General features: G+C 53.7%; 1 protein-coding gene across 2 annotated transcripts in view; it reads left to right on the top strand.

Moving 5' to 3' along the window:
• The first annotated feature begins 747 nt into the window (after positions 1 to 747).
• The window catches only part of REXO1 (RNA exonuclease 1 homolog), a 53,601-nt gene continuing 41,774 nt past the window's right edge, over positions 748 to 12,574 (top strand). Inside the window, exon 1 of one of the 2 annotated variants that reach the window (XM_063160841.1) lies at positions 748 to 954. In XM_063160841.1, coding sequence (XP_063016911.1) covers positions 765 to 954 — 190 coding nt within the window. In that variant the 5' untranslated portion in view covers positions 748 to 764. Of the gene's footprint in view, positions 955 to 9,877; positions 9,940 to 12,574 lie in introns of those variants that run through there. The other variant, XM_063160842.1, reaches the window with a different exon arrangement.

Below are 12,574 nucleotides of genomic sequence, written 5' to 3'. Positions count from 1 at the left end.
CTGCCCAGGGAATGGTGCCAAGGCTGCCAGAGCTGCAGGAGCTCCCAGGGCTGCTCAGGGTGGGGCTGTTGGGGTGGCTGTGCAGGGACAGGGGCTGGATCCGTGATCGCTGCGGATCCTCCCCGGAACACTCCAGATCCCCCTCAGGACACACCGGAGCCTGCTCAGGCCATTCTCGATCCCCCTCAGGACGTTCCTGATCCCCCTCAGGACACTCCGGATCCCCCTCAGAACATTCCGGATCCCCCTCAGGACAGTCCGGATTCCGCTCAGGACGTTCCTGATCCCCCTCAGGACACTCCGGATCTCCCTCAGGACACTCCAGATTCCCCTCAGGACACTCCGGATCCCCCTCAGGACAGTCCAGATCCTCCTCAGGCCATTCCCGAACTCCCCCAGGACACTCCGGGTCCCCCTCAGGCCATTCCCGAACCCCCCTAGGACACTCCGGGTCCCCCTCAGGCCATTCCCGAACCCCCCTAGGACACTCCGGGTCCTCCTCAGGCCATTCCCGATCCCCCTCAGGCCATTCCCGCTCCCGTGGGCGTTCCCGCCCCTCCCTCAGCCCCGCCCGCCCCACCCCGCTGTCAGGCGCGCCGCGGGCAGCCCTGTGCGGGCAGCGGCGTCGCGGGGTCCTCGCTGCCGCGCCCGGCGCTCCCAAGATGGCGGCGGGGCCGGTACCGGCCGTGTGAGGCGGGAGCGCGTCCCGGCCGCCCGCGGCTCCTCCGCCCGCCCGGCCCCGCTCCCGCCCCGCAGCCGGCGGGATGCTCAGATCCACCGGCTACTTCCGCGGCATCGACTGCCCGTTCCTCAACGCCGGGGGGTCGGGGCCGGGCCGGGGGTGCCGCAGGCCCTACTGCCATTTCCGCCACCCCCCGGTGGCCCCGGCGCCGTGCGGAGCCGCCGGAGCCTCAGGCGACCCCAGCGTGGGGCTCCCGCTCGGACACGGCGCAGGTACGGCCCGGCCCGGCCGCGGTGCCCCCTCACCTTCCCGCGGCCCCGGCCCGGTGGTGCTTTCTCCCCCTGCCCCGTGTGTTTTCCCCCGGTGAGGGCAGACCCGTGTCTGGCCGCCTCCCCTGCCGCCTGCCCGCCGTTCAGGGCTCGGCTCAGCCCCCGAGCCCCTCCGCAGTGCAGATCCCGCGGTCTGCCGGTGTCACCGGCCAAGCCCAGCCCTGCCCGTGGCCGTCAGCTCTCCCCGGGGTCCGGGAGGGTTTGGAGGAGCCTCAGCGCTGAGGGCGGCTGGGCTCGGTGTGATCCCACCGGGGGTTGGCGGGCAGCGTCCCGAGGCTCCGGGACGGCCCCGGCGCTGCCCCGGTCCCGTTGTTTGTCGCTCCGGGCACTGGGCTCACGTGGGGCTGAGGTGTCAGGCCGGTTCCAGAGCTGCTGACAGCTCCCGTTAGATCCTGGAGCCGCCTGGAGCGGGAGGCAGGGCCCGGGCTGGGCTCTCTGGGGGGGCTGTGGTCGGCCAGAACCCCCCGTGTCCGTGCCAGGGGTTGATCCATGCTGGGGGTGGTGCTCCATACTGGGGGCTGGGGCAGTGGTTCATGCTGGGAATACTGGAATGTGCTGGGGTAATGGTCTGTGCTGGGGCCAGTGGGTCCCCAGTGGTCCATGCTGGGAATATCAGAATGTGCTGGGGCAGTGCTCCATACTGGGAATACTGGAATGTGCTGGGGCAGTGAGCCATACTGGGGCCAGTGGTCCCCAGTGGTCCATACTGGGAATATCAGAATGTGCTGGGGCAGTGCTCCATGCTGGGCCCAGTGATCCCCAGTGGTCCATACTGGGAATACTGGAAGATGCTGGGGCAGTGCTCCATGCTGTAGCCAGTGGTCCATACTGGGAATATCAGAATGTGCTGAGGCAGTGCTCCATGCTGGGGCCAGTGGTCCTCAGTGGTCCATACTGGGAATACTGGAAGATGCTGGGGCAGTGGTCTATACTGGGAGTACTGGAATGTGCTGGGGCAGTGGTCCACGCTGGGCCCAGTGATCCCCAGTGATCTATACTGGGAATACTGGAATGTGCTGGGGCAGTGGTCTATACTGGGAATACTGGAATGTGCTGGGTAGTGGTCCATGCTGGGGGCAGTGGTCCATACTGGGAATACTGGAATGTGCTGGGGCAGTGGTCGATACTGGGAATATCAGAATGTGCTGGGGCAGTGATTCATGCTGGGAATACTGGAATGTGCTGGGGCAGTGATCCATACTGGGGCCAGTGGTCCATACTGGGAATACTGGAATGTGCTGGGGCTGTGCTCCACGCTGGGCCCAGTGATCCCCAGTGATCCATACTGGGAATACTGGAATGTGCTGGGGCTGTGCTCCAAGCCCCTGAGGAGCTTGTGGGGCACAGGGCACTGCCAGGCTCTCAAAGGCAGCCTGGCACAAACCCCCAGTGATTCAGGCAGTCCTGGAATATCCTGAGCTGGAGCAGACCCACCAGGATCAATAGTGAGCTATTGTTGGCCCTTCTTCCAGCAGCTCTTGTCATTTTATTTATTCACATTATTTGCTGTTCTGCTGATTTATTGGCAGAAAAAAAGCCTGCATTCTTCTCCCCAGAAGAGCCCTGCTGGCTTTCTTTATGTCAAAGCTTTATTTCTGTTAGGTGTAATGGGATAATAATGCTGGTGTGGACAGTTTCTAATAATTTGAAGCAGAAAATGCCAAAACAAAGCCTAAGTTGTGTTTTTTATGTGCTTATTTAACTTTGGGTTGCTCTCAAGTTTGGAAGAGGATTCATTATTGATGTCTCCTGGTTACCAGGTCAGCATACCACCACTGCTGGTTTAGTTTAAAGTAAAAGAAGCATTCTCAGGGCTGTCACAGGCAGATAATTGTTAAAAAGATAAGTGTTTTTTTGCCAATTTTGGTGTTTTTTCAAATTTTAAAAGCTTCCTAGAATGCTTTAGGATGGTTCTTTAGATGATGTTATAATTATCTTTCAGTGTGCTGTTCCTGCAGGTTTTTAAATATCTGAGTGAAGTGTCAGTTTTGGAACTGGAATTGCTCACTTTGGTCTGCCCCAGGTGCTGCTGTGCTTGACAACTTTCTCTATGAAAGAAATTTATTTTCTTAACCCTATATTCTATATATTCTGTATTCTATATAGTCTCTATTCTCTATATTCTTAATTTCTTTATAGAATTTCTTTATAGAATTTCTTATAGAATAAACTATTATAGAATTTCTTATAGAATCTTATAGAATTTCTTAAATAATTTCTTACAGGGATTCTTATAGGGATTCTTATAGGGATTCTTATAGGGATTCTTATAGGGATTCTTATAGGGATTCTTATAGGGATTCTTATAGGGATTCTTATAGGGATTCTTATAGAGATTCTTACAGAGATTCTTTTACAGAGGTTCTTTTACAGAGGTTCTTTTACAGAGGTTCTTTTACAGAGGTTCTTTTACAGAGGTTCTTATAGAATTTGTTATTAGAAATTCTTATTCTTATAGTCTTAATATTCTAGTCTTATTCTTATTTCTCAATAGAAATTCTTGTATAGAATCTATTCTATATAATTTCTATATTTTCTTCATTTCCAACCTAATCTACAGCATTTAGGAGAGCTTTTTGGCACAGAAGAGCCCCAGTGTGGGCCTGGTTTCCCAGGGGAAGGTTCTGTCACTTGTGGAAGGAGCAGGATGAGGAGGCTGAGCTCCAGGCACTGCTCCCTGCAGGCAGCTCAGAGCCTGTTCCTGCCTCTTTGCCAAACCCTTGGCATGCAGCACATGGCACAGCTGGCATAACAGGGAGCTGGGAGTTCTCTCTCAGCTCAGGGTTTGCCTCCAGACATTTTTTAATGTTGGTTCTGTGTTGGCTCCCACCTGCAGAGCTGCCCCAGCCCTGGGCAACAGCAGCAGGAGGACGTGGGGCTGCTGCAGCCAGGCCAGAGGAGCCACGGAGATGCTGCCAGGGCTGGAGCCCCTCTGCTCTGAGCCAGCCTGGCACAGCTGGGCCTGCTCACCTGGACAGGAGAAGGCTCCAGGGACACCTCAGAGCCCCTTTTGGGGCCTGAAGGGGCTCCAGGAGAGCTGCAGAGGGACTGGGGACAAGGCCTGCAGGGACAGGACACAGGGAATGGCTCCCACTGCCACAGGGCAGGGCTGGGTGGGAGATTGGGAATCAGGAATTGTGGAATCCATCCCTGGAATGGATTTCCCAGAGCAGCTGGGGCTGCCCCTGGATCCCTGGCAGTGCCCAAGGCCAGGCTGGGCAGGGCTGGGAGCAGCCTGGGACAGTGGGAGGTGTCCCTGCCATGGCACTGGATGGGCTTTGAGCTCCCTCCCAACCCAAACCATTCTGGGTTTCTGTGATTCCAACTGAGAAATGGGACATGAGCAATGGTCCTGCTGCAATCTCAGGCTTTTAGAACAGACTCCAGCAGATCACAAAATGTTCCTGATTCCTGTAGGAGCAAGGAGACACTTTTGCAGTTATTTTGCAGTGCTTGGCTCAGTTTCCTGGGAAGGATTCTGGCTGAAGTGCTCCTCTCATTCCCTGCCTGCCCCAGGCTCCTGGCCTGCAAGGATCTGGAGGTTTTACACTAGAGGGTGCAGTAGCTCAGCCAGAACCAGGCAACCATCTTCTGGGAGCAGCTTCTCCATCCCCCAGGGCTTGCTCCCTGCCAGGGGAACTGCTTTTGTTTTGAAGTAGCCTCCTAACCATGCACATGGGCAGGTCTGACCTATTTAATCACATCACTCGATACAGAAGCTTTAAAAATGTCTTTTTTTTTTTTTTTTTTTTTTTTTTTTTTTTGCCAAGGCAGGTTGGTTTCTACACCAAGAGCTACAGCACAGATTGGTGTTTTCTGGGATGGTGCCTAGAAAAAAAGGATAACATCTAAAGGAGCAGCCTGCTAAGCATATTGATTTGAGGCTGGGGCTGGCTTTGATGTTTGAGGATCACCAGAGGATTGGCAGGAACCCCAAAACTCTTGGTGCAATTTCGTAGTTTTGAAAGGAGCTTTTGAAAACTGCAAGTGGAGCTGGCTCTGGCAGGCTGTGGGAGGGGGAGGACATGCACATGTGCCAGGTGGAGCAGAGAGGACGTGGAAAGAGGAATTAGTGGGATGCAGCACTGTTCCCCTCCTTTTTTTGCCCACCCTCACTGCTCCAGGCTTCCCAAGGTTCAGGTGTTCATAAATGATCTCTGTTTTGCACACACAGTGCTGGGGGCAGTGCTGCAGAGCTCTCTATTCCTCTTGCAGATCTGCAGGAGCAGGACTGAGTTTTCCCTGACTGCTGCTGGATTGTCAGGAGTCCCTTTTCCTTTCCCCTTTTCCCCTTTTCCCCTTTTCCCCTTTTCCCCTTTTCCCCTTTTCCCCTTTTCCCCTTTTCCCCTTTTCCCCTTTTCCCCTTTTCCCCTTTTCCCCTTTTCCCCTTTTCCCCTTTTCCCCTTTTCCCCTTTTCCCCTTTTCCCTTTTTTTCCCTTTCCCCTTTCCCCTTTCCCTTTTCCCTCTTCCCTTTTCCCTCTTCCCTTTTCCCTTTTTTTCCCCTTTTCCCTTTCCCCTCTTCCCTCTTCCCTTTTCCCTTTTCCTTTCCTTTTCCCTTTCCCCTTTCCCCTTTCCCTTCATCTGGAAGCAGATCCATAAATACAAACATGTTAAGACAGGGGCACATTTGAGCTGGAGTCTGAAACATGGAATGCTTGGTGTGGGAAATCTATTCCAGTGTTTTATTGCAGGAATTACCTGTGTGGTAACAGAATATTGGTGCCTTAGAGGTTTGTGAACATCCTGTGCTGAAGCTGATGGGGTTTTCTGTCCAGGATTGGGAATCTGGAGATTGCAAATTCTCATCCTGCTTTGGAGGTTTGTGAAAATTCTGTGCTGAGCTGAGGCTGATGGGGTTTTCTGTCCAGGACTGGGAATCTGGAGATTGCAAATTCTCATCCTGACTTGGCTGAAGTGCTTTTTCCATCTCTGAGACGACTAAAACCCACCTGCTTCAGAGCAGGATGAAAAGATTATTGAATGTGTGTGAAGTGCTTTGAAAGCGTGCGCTGTAAGGAGGAGGGAAGAGCTGCCTTCAGTCCTAAAAGCGTCTTTTCAAGAGCTGTAGAGGGGAAAAATAGGTCTCTCTTTAAAGTCGAGGTCCTGAGTATGCTGAAAGACATAAAAGAGGCATAATACAGCTCTTCATAAATATCTTAAGGTAGGCAGCCCTGGTTTGCTGGTTTGATGCTGTCTGGGGGTGGTTTGGAGGTGGATGTTTTTGAACCCAGAGCAGAAAGCTGCACCCAGGTCTGGAGCTCTGAGCTCTTTTGTCTGCATTGATCACAGAATCCTGGAATGTGCAGAGCTGGAAAGGACCCACAGGGGTCATCAAATCCAACCCCTGTCCCTGCCCAGCCACCCCAACATCCCCACCCTGAGCAGCCCTGGGAGCTCCTGCAGCTCTGGCAGCCTTGGCACCATTCCCTGGGCAGCCTGGGCAGTGCCCAGCAGCCTCGGGGGGCAGAACCTTGCCCTGAGCTCCATGCCAAAGCCTGGCACAGCTGCAGCCCCTCCCTCAGGTCCTGATCCTTGTGTTCTTGTGGGATGGGAAGAGCCAGCCAGGCTTTCAGCACCCTGCCTGAGGTATTTTGTTCTGCAGTGGGGTGCACTGAGCTGCTCAGCAGTTCTCTGATGTGGCCCAAAGCTTGTGGAGCAGTTTTCTCTCTGGGTGTACAAAGCTTTGCTGGTTAGACCTGGATCAAATCTGTGGGAGGTGTCAGGGACAGAGTTCTGCTCCTCTGTGTGATTGACACACTGAGCTGCTGCAACACTGTGGGGCTCAGGTCAAGTGTGGAGAAATCCTTGGGCTTATCTCCCCAGCTTTACCCTGGGTCCTGTCACTGGTGCAAGGATCATTTCACCTCTCCCTTCTTCTGCCCAAAAGCAGCCACAGAGGATGGCTGTGACCAGGATGATCCCCCTGAGGTGCTGGGCACTGCCCAGGCTGCCCAGGGAATGGTGCCAAGGCTGCCAGAGCTGCAGGAACTCCCAGGGGTGCTCAGGGTGGGGATGTTGGGCGGGTGTGACAGTGTTCACAGGTTGAGGGAAGAGATGAGGATCTTACTCCATGTTTCAGAAGGCTTGATTTATTATTTTATGATATATATTACATTAAAACTATGCTAGAAGAAAGGATTTCCTCAGAAGGCTGGCTAAGAATAGAATAAGAAGGAATGATAACAAATGTTTGTGGCTCAGGCTCTGTGTCTGAGCCAGCTGAATGTGATTGGCCATTAATTAGAAACAACCAACATGGCCCAATCACAGATGCACCTGTTGCATTCCACAGCAGCAGATAATCAATGTTTGCATTTTATTCCTGAGGCTTCTCAGCTTCTCAGGAGGAAAAATCCAAAGGAAAGGATTTTTCATAAAAGATGTCTGTGACAGGGTGGCTGTGCAGGGACAGGGCTGGGCTGATCATCCCTGAGGGTCCTTTCCAACTGAGGACATTCTGTGGTTCTGTGATACTCTGTAAAACCTAGAGAGGCTTTTTAGAAGCTAAAACCCATCTTTAATCACCCCAAATGGTTCAGGGCCATTGTTGAGTTCCTCACTGCTGAGGGGCTGTGCCTGTTTGTGGGAGCAGCCTTGGCACAGGTTGGGATTTAGAGCCTTGGCATGACTCACATTGCAGGCCATGCTCACACTGTGTTGGAGAAGAGATGAAAAAACATCTTTCCCAGTGCATTTTCCTTCCTGGAGCTGATGTTGTGCACGATCATCTCAGCAGAGAGCTTTATTACTGTATTTGCTGCAGCAGAAGTGGAACCCCAAGTGTTTTCAGTATCATTTCACTGACAGAGCAGAGCACAGGTGTTCAGTGTTGGGTGCTCCAGTCTGAACTGGGAGGGGGCATCAATTCTGCTTTCCCCCCCCACATCTGTGTTTAGGAGAATAATTACCAAAATGCCACCAATGGATTTTATTTTTAACCAAGTTTTGAAACGAAGAGTGAAGAACCAGTTGGTGATGAGGTCAGAATGAGTCTTTTCAGCAGTTTGGGATTTGTGGTGATTTCCCTGTGCTGTTTTTGGGGTGTTCCTGTGGGTGGACAGGTGCACGTGCCCTTAGTGCCAGGATATCAGTGTGGCCTCACAGGACACTTCCCATATTTGGTTTTTCTGTGGCTGTGGGGAGATTTTTCCCTAAAAATCCGAGTCTCTCCATGTGGGTGAGTTCCAGATGTGTGGAAAACAGGAGGTGGGAGCAGATCTCCATCAAGCCTCTCAGGACACTTCTCATATTTGGTTTTTCTGTGGCTGTGGGCAGATTCTGTCCTGCATCTGAGTCTCCCCACGTGGGGCAGTTCCAGGTGTGTGAAAAGCAGGAGGTAGGAGCAGATCTCATCAAGCCAGCAGGATCTTGAGTTTGGCACAGCTGGAGTTGTGCCAGTGCTGGTGAGTCCCTGGCTCCTCTCTGCATTCCCGGGATTGAAAAACTCCTCTCCTCCCTGACATGTGAACACTTCCTCTAATTTATGTTTTTAATCTCCAGCCGAGCCCCGCCGTGCACTGGGAAGCACAATTCAGTAACGCAGCGCTTCCCGGGGCGGAGACGCTGGGTGGCTCCCGTGGGCTGGGGCAGGCGGCGACAGGCAGGGCCAGCCTGTGTCCCAGTGCTGTCACCTCCTCTCCAGCCTGTGTCCCAGTGCTGTCACCTCCTCCCCAGGCTGTGTCCCAGTGCTGTCACCTCCTCTCCAGGCTGTGTCCCAGTGCTGTCACCTCCTCTCCAGCCTGTGTCCCAGCCGTGCCACCTCCTGTCCTGCTGGCCCAGCCTGTGTCCTGGCCGTGCCACCTCCTGCCCTGCTGGCCCAGGTTGTGTCCCAGTGCTGTCACCTCCTCTCCAGGCTGTGTCCCAGCCGTGCCACCTCCTGTCCTGCTGGCCCAGCCTGTGTCCTGGCCGTGTCATCTCCTCCCCAGGCTGTGTCTCTGCCGTGTCACCTCATCCCGTGCTGGCCCAGGCTGTGTCCCAGCCGTGCCACCCCCTCTCCTGCTGTCCCAGGCTGTGTCCCAGCCATGCCACCTCCTGCCCTGCTGGCCCAGGCTGTGTCCCAGCCCTGCCACCTCCTCCCGTGCTGGCCCAGGCTGTGTCCCAGCCGTGTCACCTCCTGCTCTGCTGGCCCAGGCTGTGTCCCATCCGTGTCACCTCCTGTTCTGCTGGTTCAGGTTATGTCCCAGCCGTGTCACCTCCTCCTCAGGCTGTGTCCCAGCCGTGCCACCCCCTCTCCTGCTGTCCCAGGCTGTGTCCCAGCCGTGTCACCTCCTGTTCTGCTGGTTCACGCTGTGTCCCAGCCGTGTCACCTCCTCCCCAGGCTGTGTCCCAGCCGTGCCACCTCCTGTCCTGCTGGCCCAGGCTGTGTCCCAGCCGTGCCACCTCCTGTTCTGCTGGTTCAGGCTGTGTCCCAGCCGTGTCACCTCCTGTCCTGCTGGCCCAGGTTGTGTCCCAGCCATGTCACCTCCTGCCCTGCTGGCCCAGGCTGTGTCCCAGCCGTGTCACCTCCTCCCCAGGCTGTGTCCCAGCCGTGTCACCTCCTGTCCCGCTGTCCCGGGGGCTGCAGAGCTGCGGGCTTTGGCTCGGCACGGCCGGGGATGGAAGTTTGCGGCGCTGCTGCGCGCAGGGTGCGGAGCTCAGACCAAGGCGAAAGCAGCCGCAGGTGGGGACTGGGGAGAGGAGGAGGAGGAGGTCAGGAACTCCCCAAAGTAAGGGCAGCAGCTCTAGGAAAGAGGAACGGGCTCGGGAAGCTCTGATGGGCCCCAGCGAGCCGGGAGCACGGGCGGGTGAAGGCGGGACCGGGGCCGGTCCTGCCCCGGTGCTCACCAAGTGCTGTGTCAGCATCCGCGCACCGCGTGCTGCCGCCAGCCCGGCCGGCCAGCTCCGGCATGAACAAATACCTGCAGTGCTTATCGAGCCCCGGCAGCTCAGGTAACTCTTCCTGTGGTTTTTGGAGTCCTGCGGGGTTGGTGGAGGTTTGGGGGGCACAGCTGGGAAGGAGCAGCTGGAGAGAAGCGACTTCTCCAGGGAGGCTTCACATGGTGGCCATTCATTGAGCAGGGACCTGAGTGTCACCTGCCTCTGGGATATTCATTATGCTGTGCAAAAAGCCCACATTGCCTTTGGAGGGTTTGGTTTACAAGGGTTTTTAATCCCCCTGTGGATTTTGGGATTTTATTGAAGGGAGGTTTGTGCTGGGGTGTTGGGTTCTGTGGTGAAAGGTGGCTGTGAAGCTGCAGGTGTCTGAGACCTAAAGGAGCTGCAGAGTTTTAATTCCAGCTTTTGAATTGTTTAAAGCCAGACAGGTTTTAAAAACAGTTGAAGTTTTGCTTTTACGTTTTCATACATCACACCTAAAATGTTTTAATATTTTAATGTAATACAGCTTGAAAGGTGTTTGTTTTTCTTTAGCTTTTAACTTTGTTTTCCAAATGTTCAGTCGTGACTAAGTTGAAATAGTTGAGTTTTGGGTTTTGTGGTTTGTTTTTTTTTCTTTTTTTCTTGTCTCAAGCGGGAATTTACCCCCCCACAATAGTTAAAGAATCAGACAGGTGTTGAGAAGATAACTTATCTGGAGCATGCAGAAAAAAGCTGGAAAATTAAAGGACTGGTTGGTGTTGCTGCTTGTGACTGTGCTGGTTGGAGTAAGCTTTCAAGGTGAAGTTGAATGGAGAGAAGTTACCAGAATACCTGAAATATTTAATTTTTTTTTTCTTTGAAAAGAAGACTTGCTCTGCTAATTATATTTTTGAGTATATCTTTAATTTTATTACACAGGAGATGTGGAAATGGTTTCTGGCCTTTTCCTCAGAGGAAAAAGCCAAGTCTCTGTTAAGTTTGTTTTGTTGTTTTGTTTTTTTTTTTCCCCAAAGAGAATTTCAACTTCTCCTGTATTTTGAGGAGTAACTTTATAGCAAAAATGAGAGGGGGAATGGAAAGATCTCCGAAGAACCCAAACATCAAATATCCAGATTTTCAAATGGTGACACTCCTTCCAGCCTGTGCATGACAGGCTGTGGGGTCAGGGTGTATTTTGGGTGCCTGTCTTTGTCCTCTGCCTGTCCTGGCCAATCCACCCAGTTGGGATTCTCACATTTTTCCTAAGTTATGGGAGAAATGTGCCAGTGCTGTGATTTCCTCTTAGGAGAATGTCTCACAGACCTTGCTGCTGTTCTGCAGCAGGGTGGGTGGGACTGTCAGTGATTCTGGGCACGGAGGGGTGGCAGTGATGGGTTGGTGTGGGCCAGGTCATCCTGTCCTGGCTTTTGCATCCCTGGATTGAGGTGGTGCTGCTGTGGGAGGCAGTGACAGCCCCAGGTGGCCTTGGGGACTCCCTGCCATGCTCAGTGGCTCGAGGATCTTTCAGATTCTTGTTTTTGCTGCACCAGAGACAAAACTGCCTGCGAGAAGTTATACTCACTTCCAAAAATGTAAAAGGGTTATTAAAACCTTATAAAAATACAACAGCAGACTGAATAGAGAAAATATTCCAGCACCTGTCGCAGATTTTTCCCACCATGTGCTTGCCCACACAGGGGAGGTTTTGCCTTTTAACCCTTTAGTCCCCCCAAAGTTCTGTCCATTGGTTTCTTTGCTGTCCAGTTGTGCAATTCACTGCCTTAAATCCTGATTGGAGCTCAGGTGCTGCCATAGTAACAATCCCACCCTCCTAAATGTCCCAAACCCAGGGCAACCCTGATAACAGCACAAAAGGGGTAAAACACAACTATAAATCTATAAAATTTCTCTTAATACATATACAGGATATTTGCCTTTTAATTGTGACAGTCAAATATTGCATTACTCATCTCTCACATGCCCAAAGTTGTGTTGCCTTGAATAAACTGAGGAGGTGGGTGCTGCATCCCAGGTTGTTTCTGTCTGAGCTGCATTGTGGGATGTGCCCTGATGAGTTCCCTGATAACAATTCCAGCTTTGGAAGGACCCTCTGGAGCTGCTGTGGCTGAATGAACCCCTTTGGGCAGGTCCCTGTCTCAGGAGATCAGGACTGGGGACAAGGCCTGCAGGGACAGGACACAGGGAATGGCTCCCACTGCCACAGGGCAGGGCTGGGTGGGAGATTGGGAATCAGGAATTGTGGAATCCATCCCTGGAATGGATTTCCCAGAGCAGCTGGGGCTGCCCCTGGATCCCTGGCAGTGCCCAAGGCCAGGCTGGGCAGGGCTGGGAGCAGCCTGGGACAGTGGGAGGTGTCCCTGCCATGGCAGGGGTGGCACTGGGTGGCCTTGAACAAACCATAAAGCACAAACCATTCTGTGATTGTGTGGAATCCTGTCAATCCCAGCTGTGCTCAGGGGGCTCCCAGGTGTGGCTGTGGCTGCAGGGCCAGGGAGGAGCTGCCTCTGCCTGGGGAGCTCCCTGGGCTGGGCTGAGCAGGCAGAGGGGTCAGTGGCACTGTGTTTGTGTCCCCAGTGGAAGGACACGACTCCAGTGAGGATGCCAGAGCCTGCATGGAGCTGATGGTGTGGAAGATCAGAGAGGGTGCCCCTGGATCCCTGGCAGTGCCCAAGGCCAGGCTGGATGGACTTGGAGCACTCTGGGATGG

This window comes from Melospiza melodia, chromosome 7 (assembly GCF_035770615.1).
Source record: "Melospiza melodia melodia isolate bMelMel2 chromosome 7, bMelMel2.pri, whole genome shotgun sequence".
In the NCBI taxonomy this organism is placed as follows: Eukaryota; Metazoa; Chordata; class Aves; order Passeriformes; family Passerellidae; genus Melospiza; species Melospiza melodia.
The sequence above is the reverse complement of the archived record's forward strand: the minus strand, read 5'-3'. Positions and strand labels throughout refer to the sequence as shown.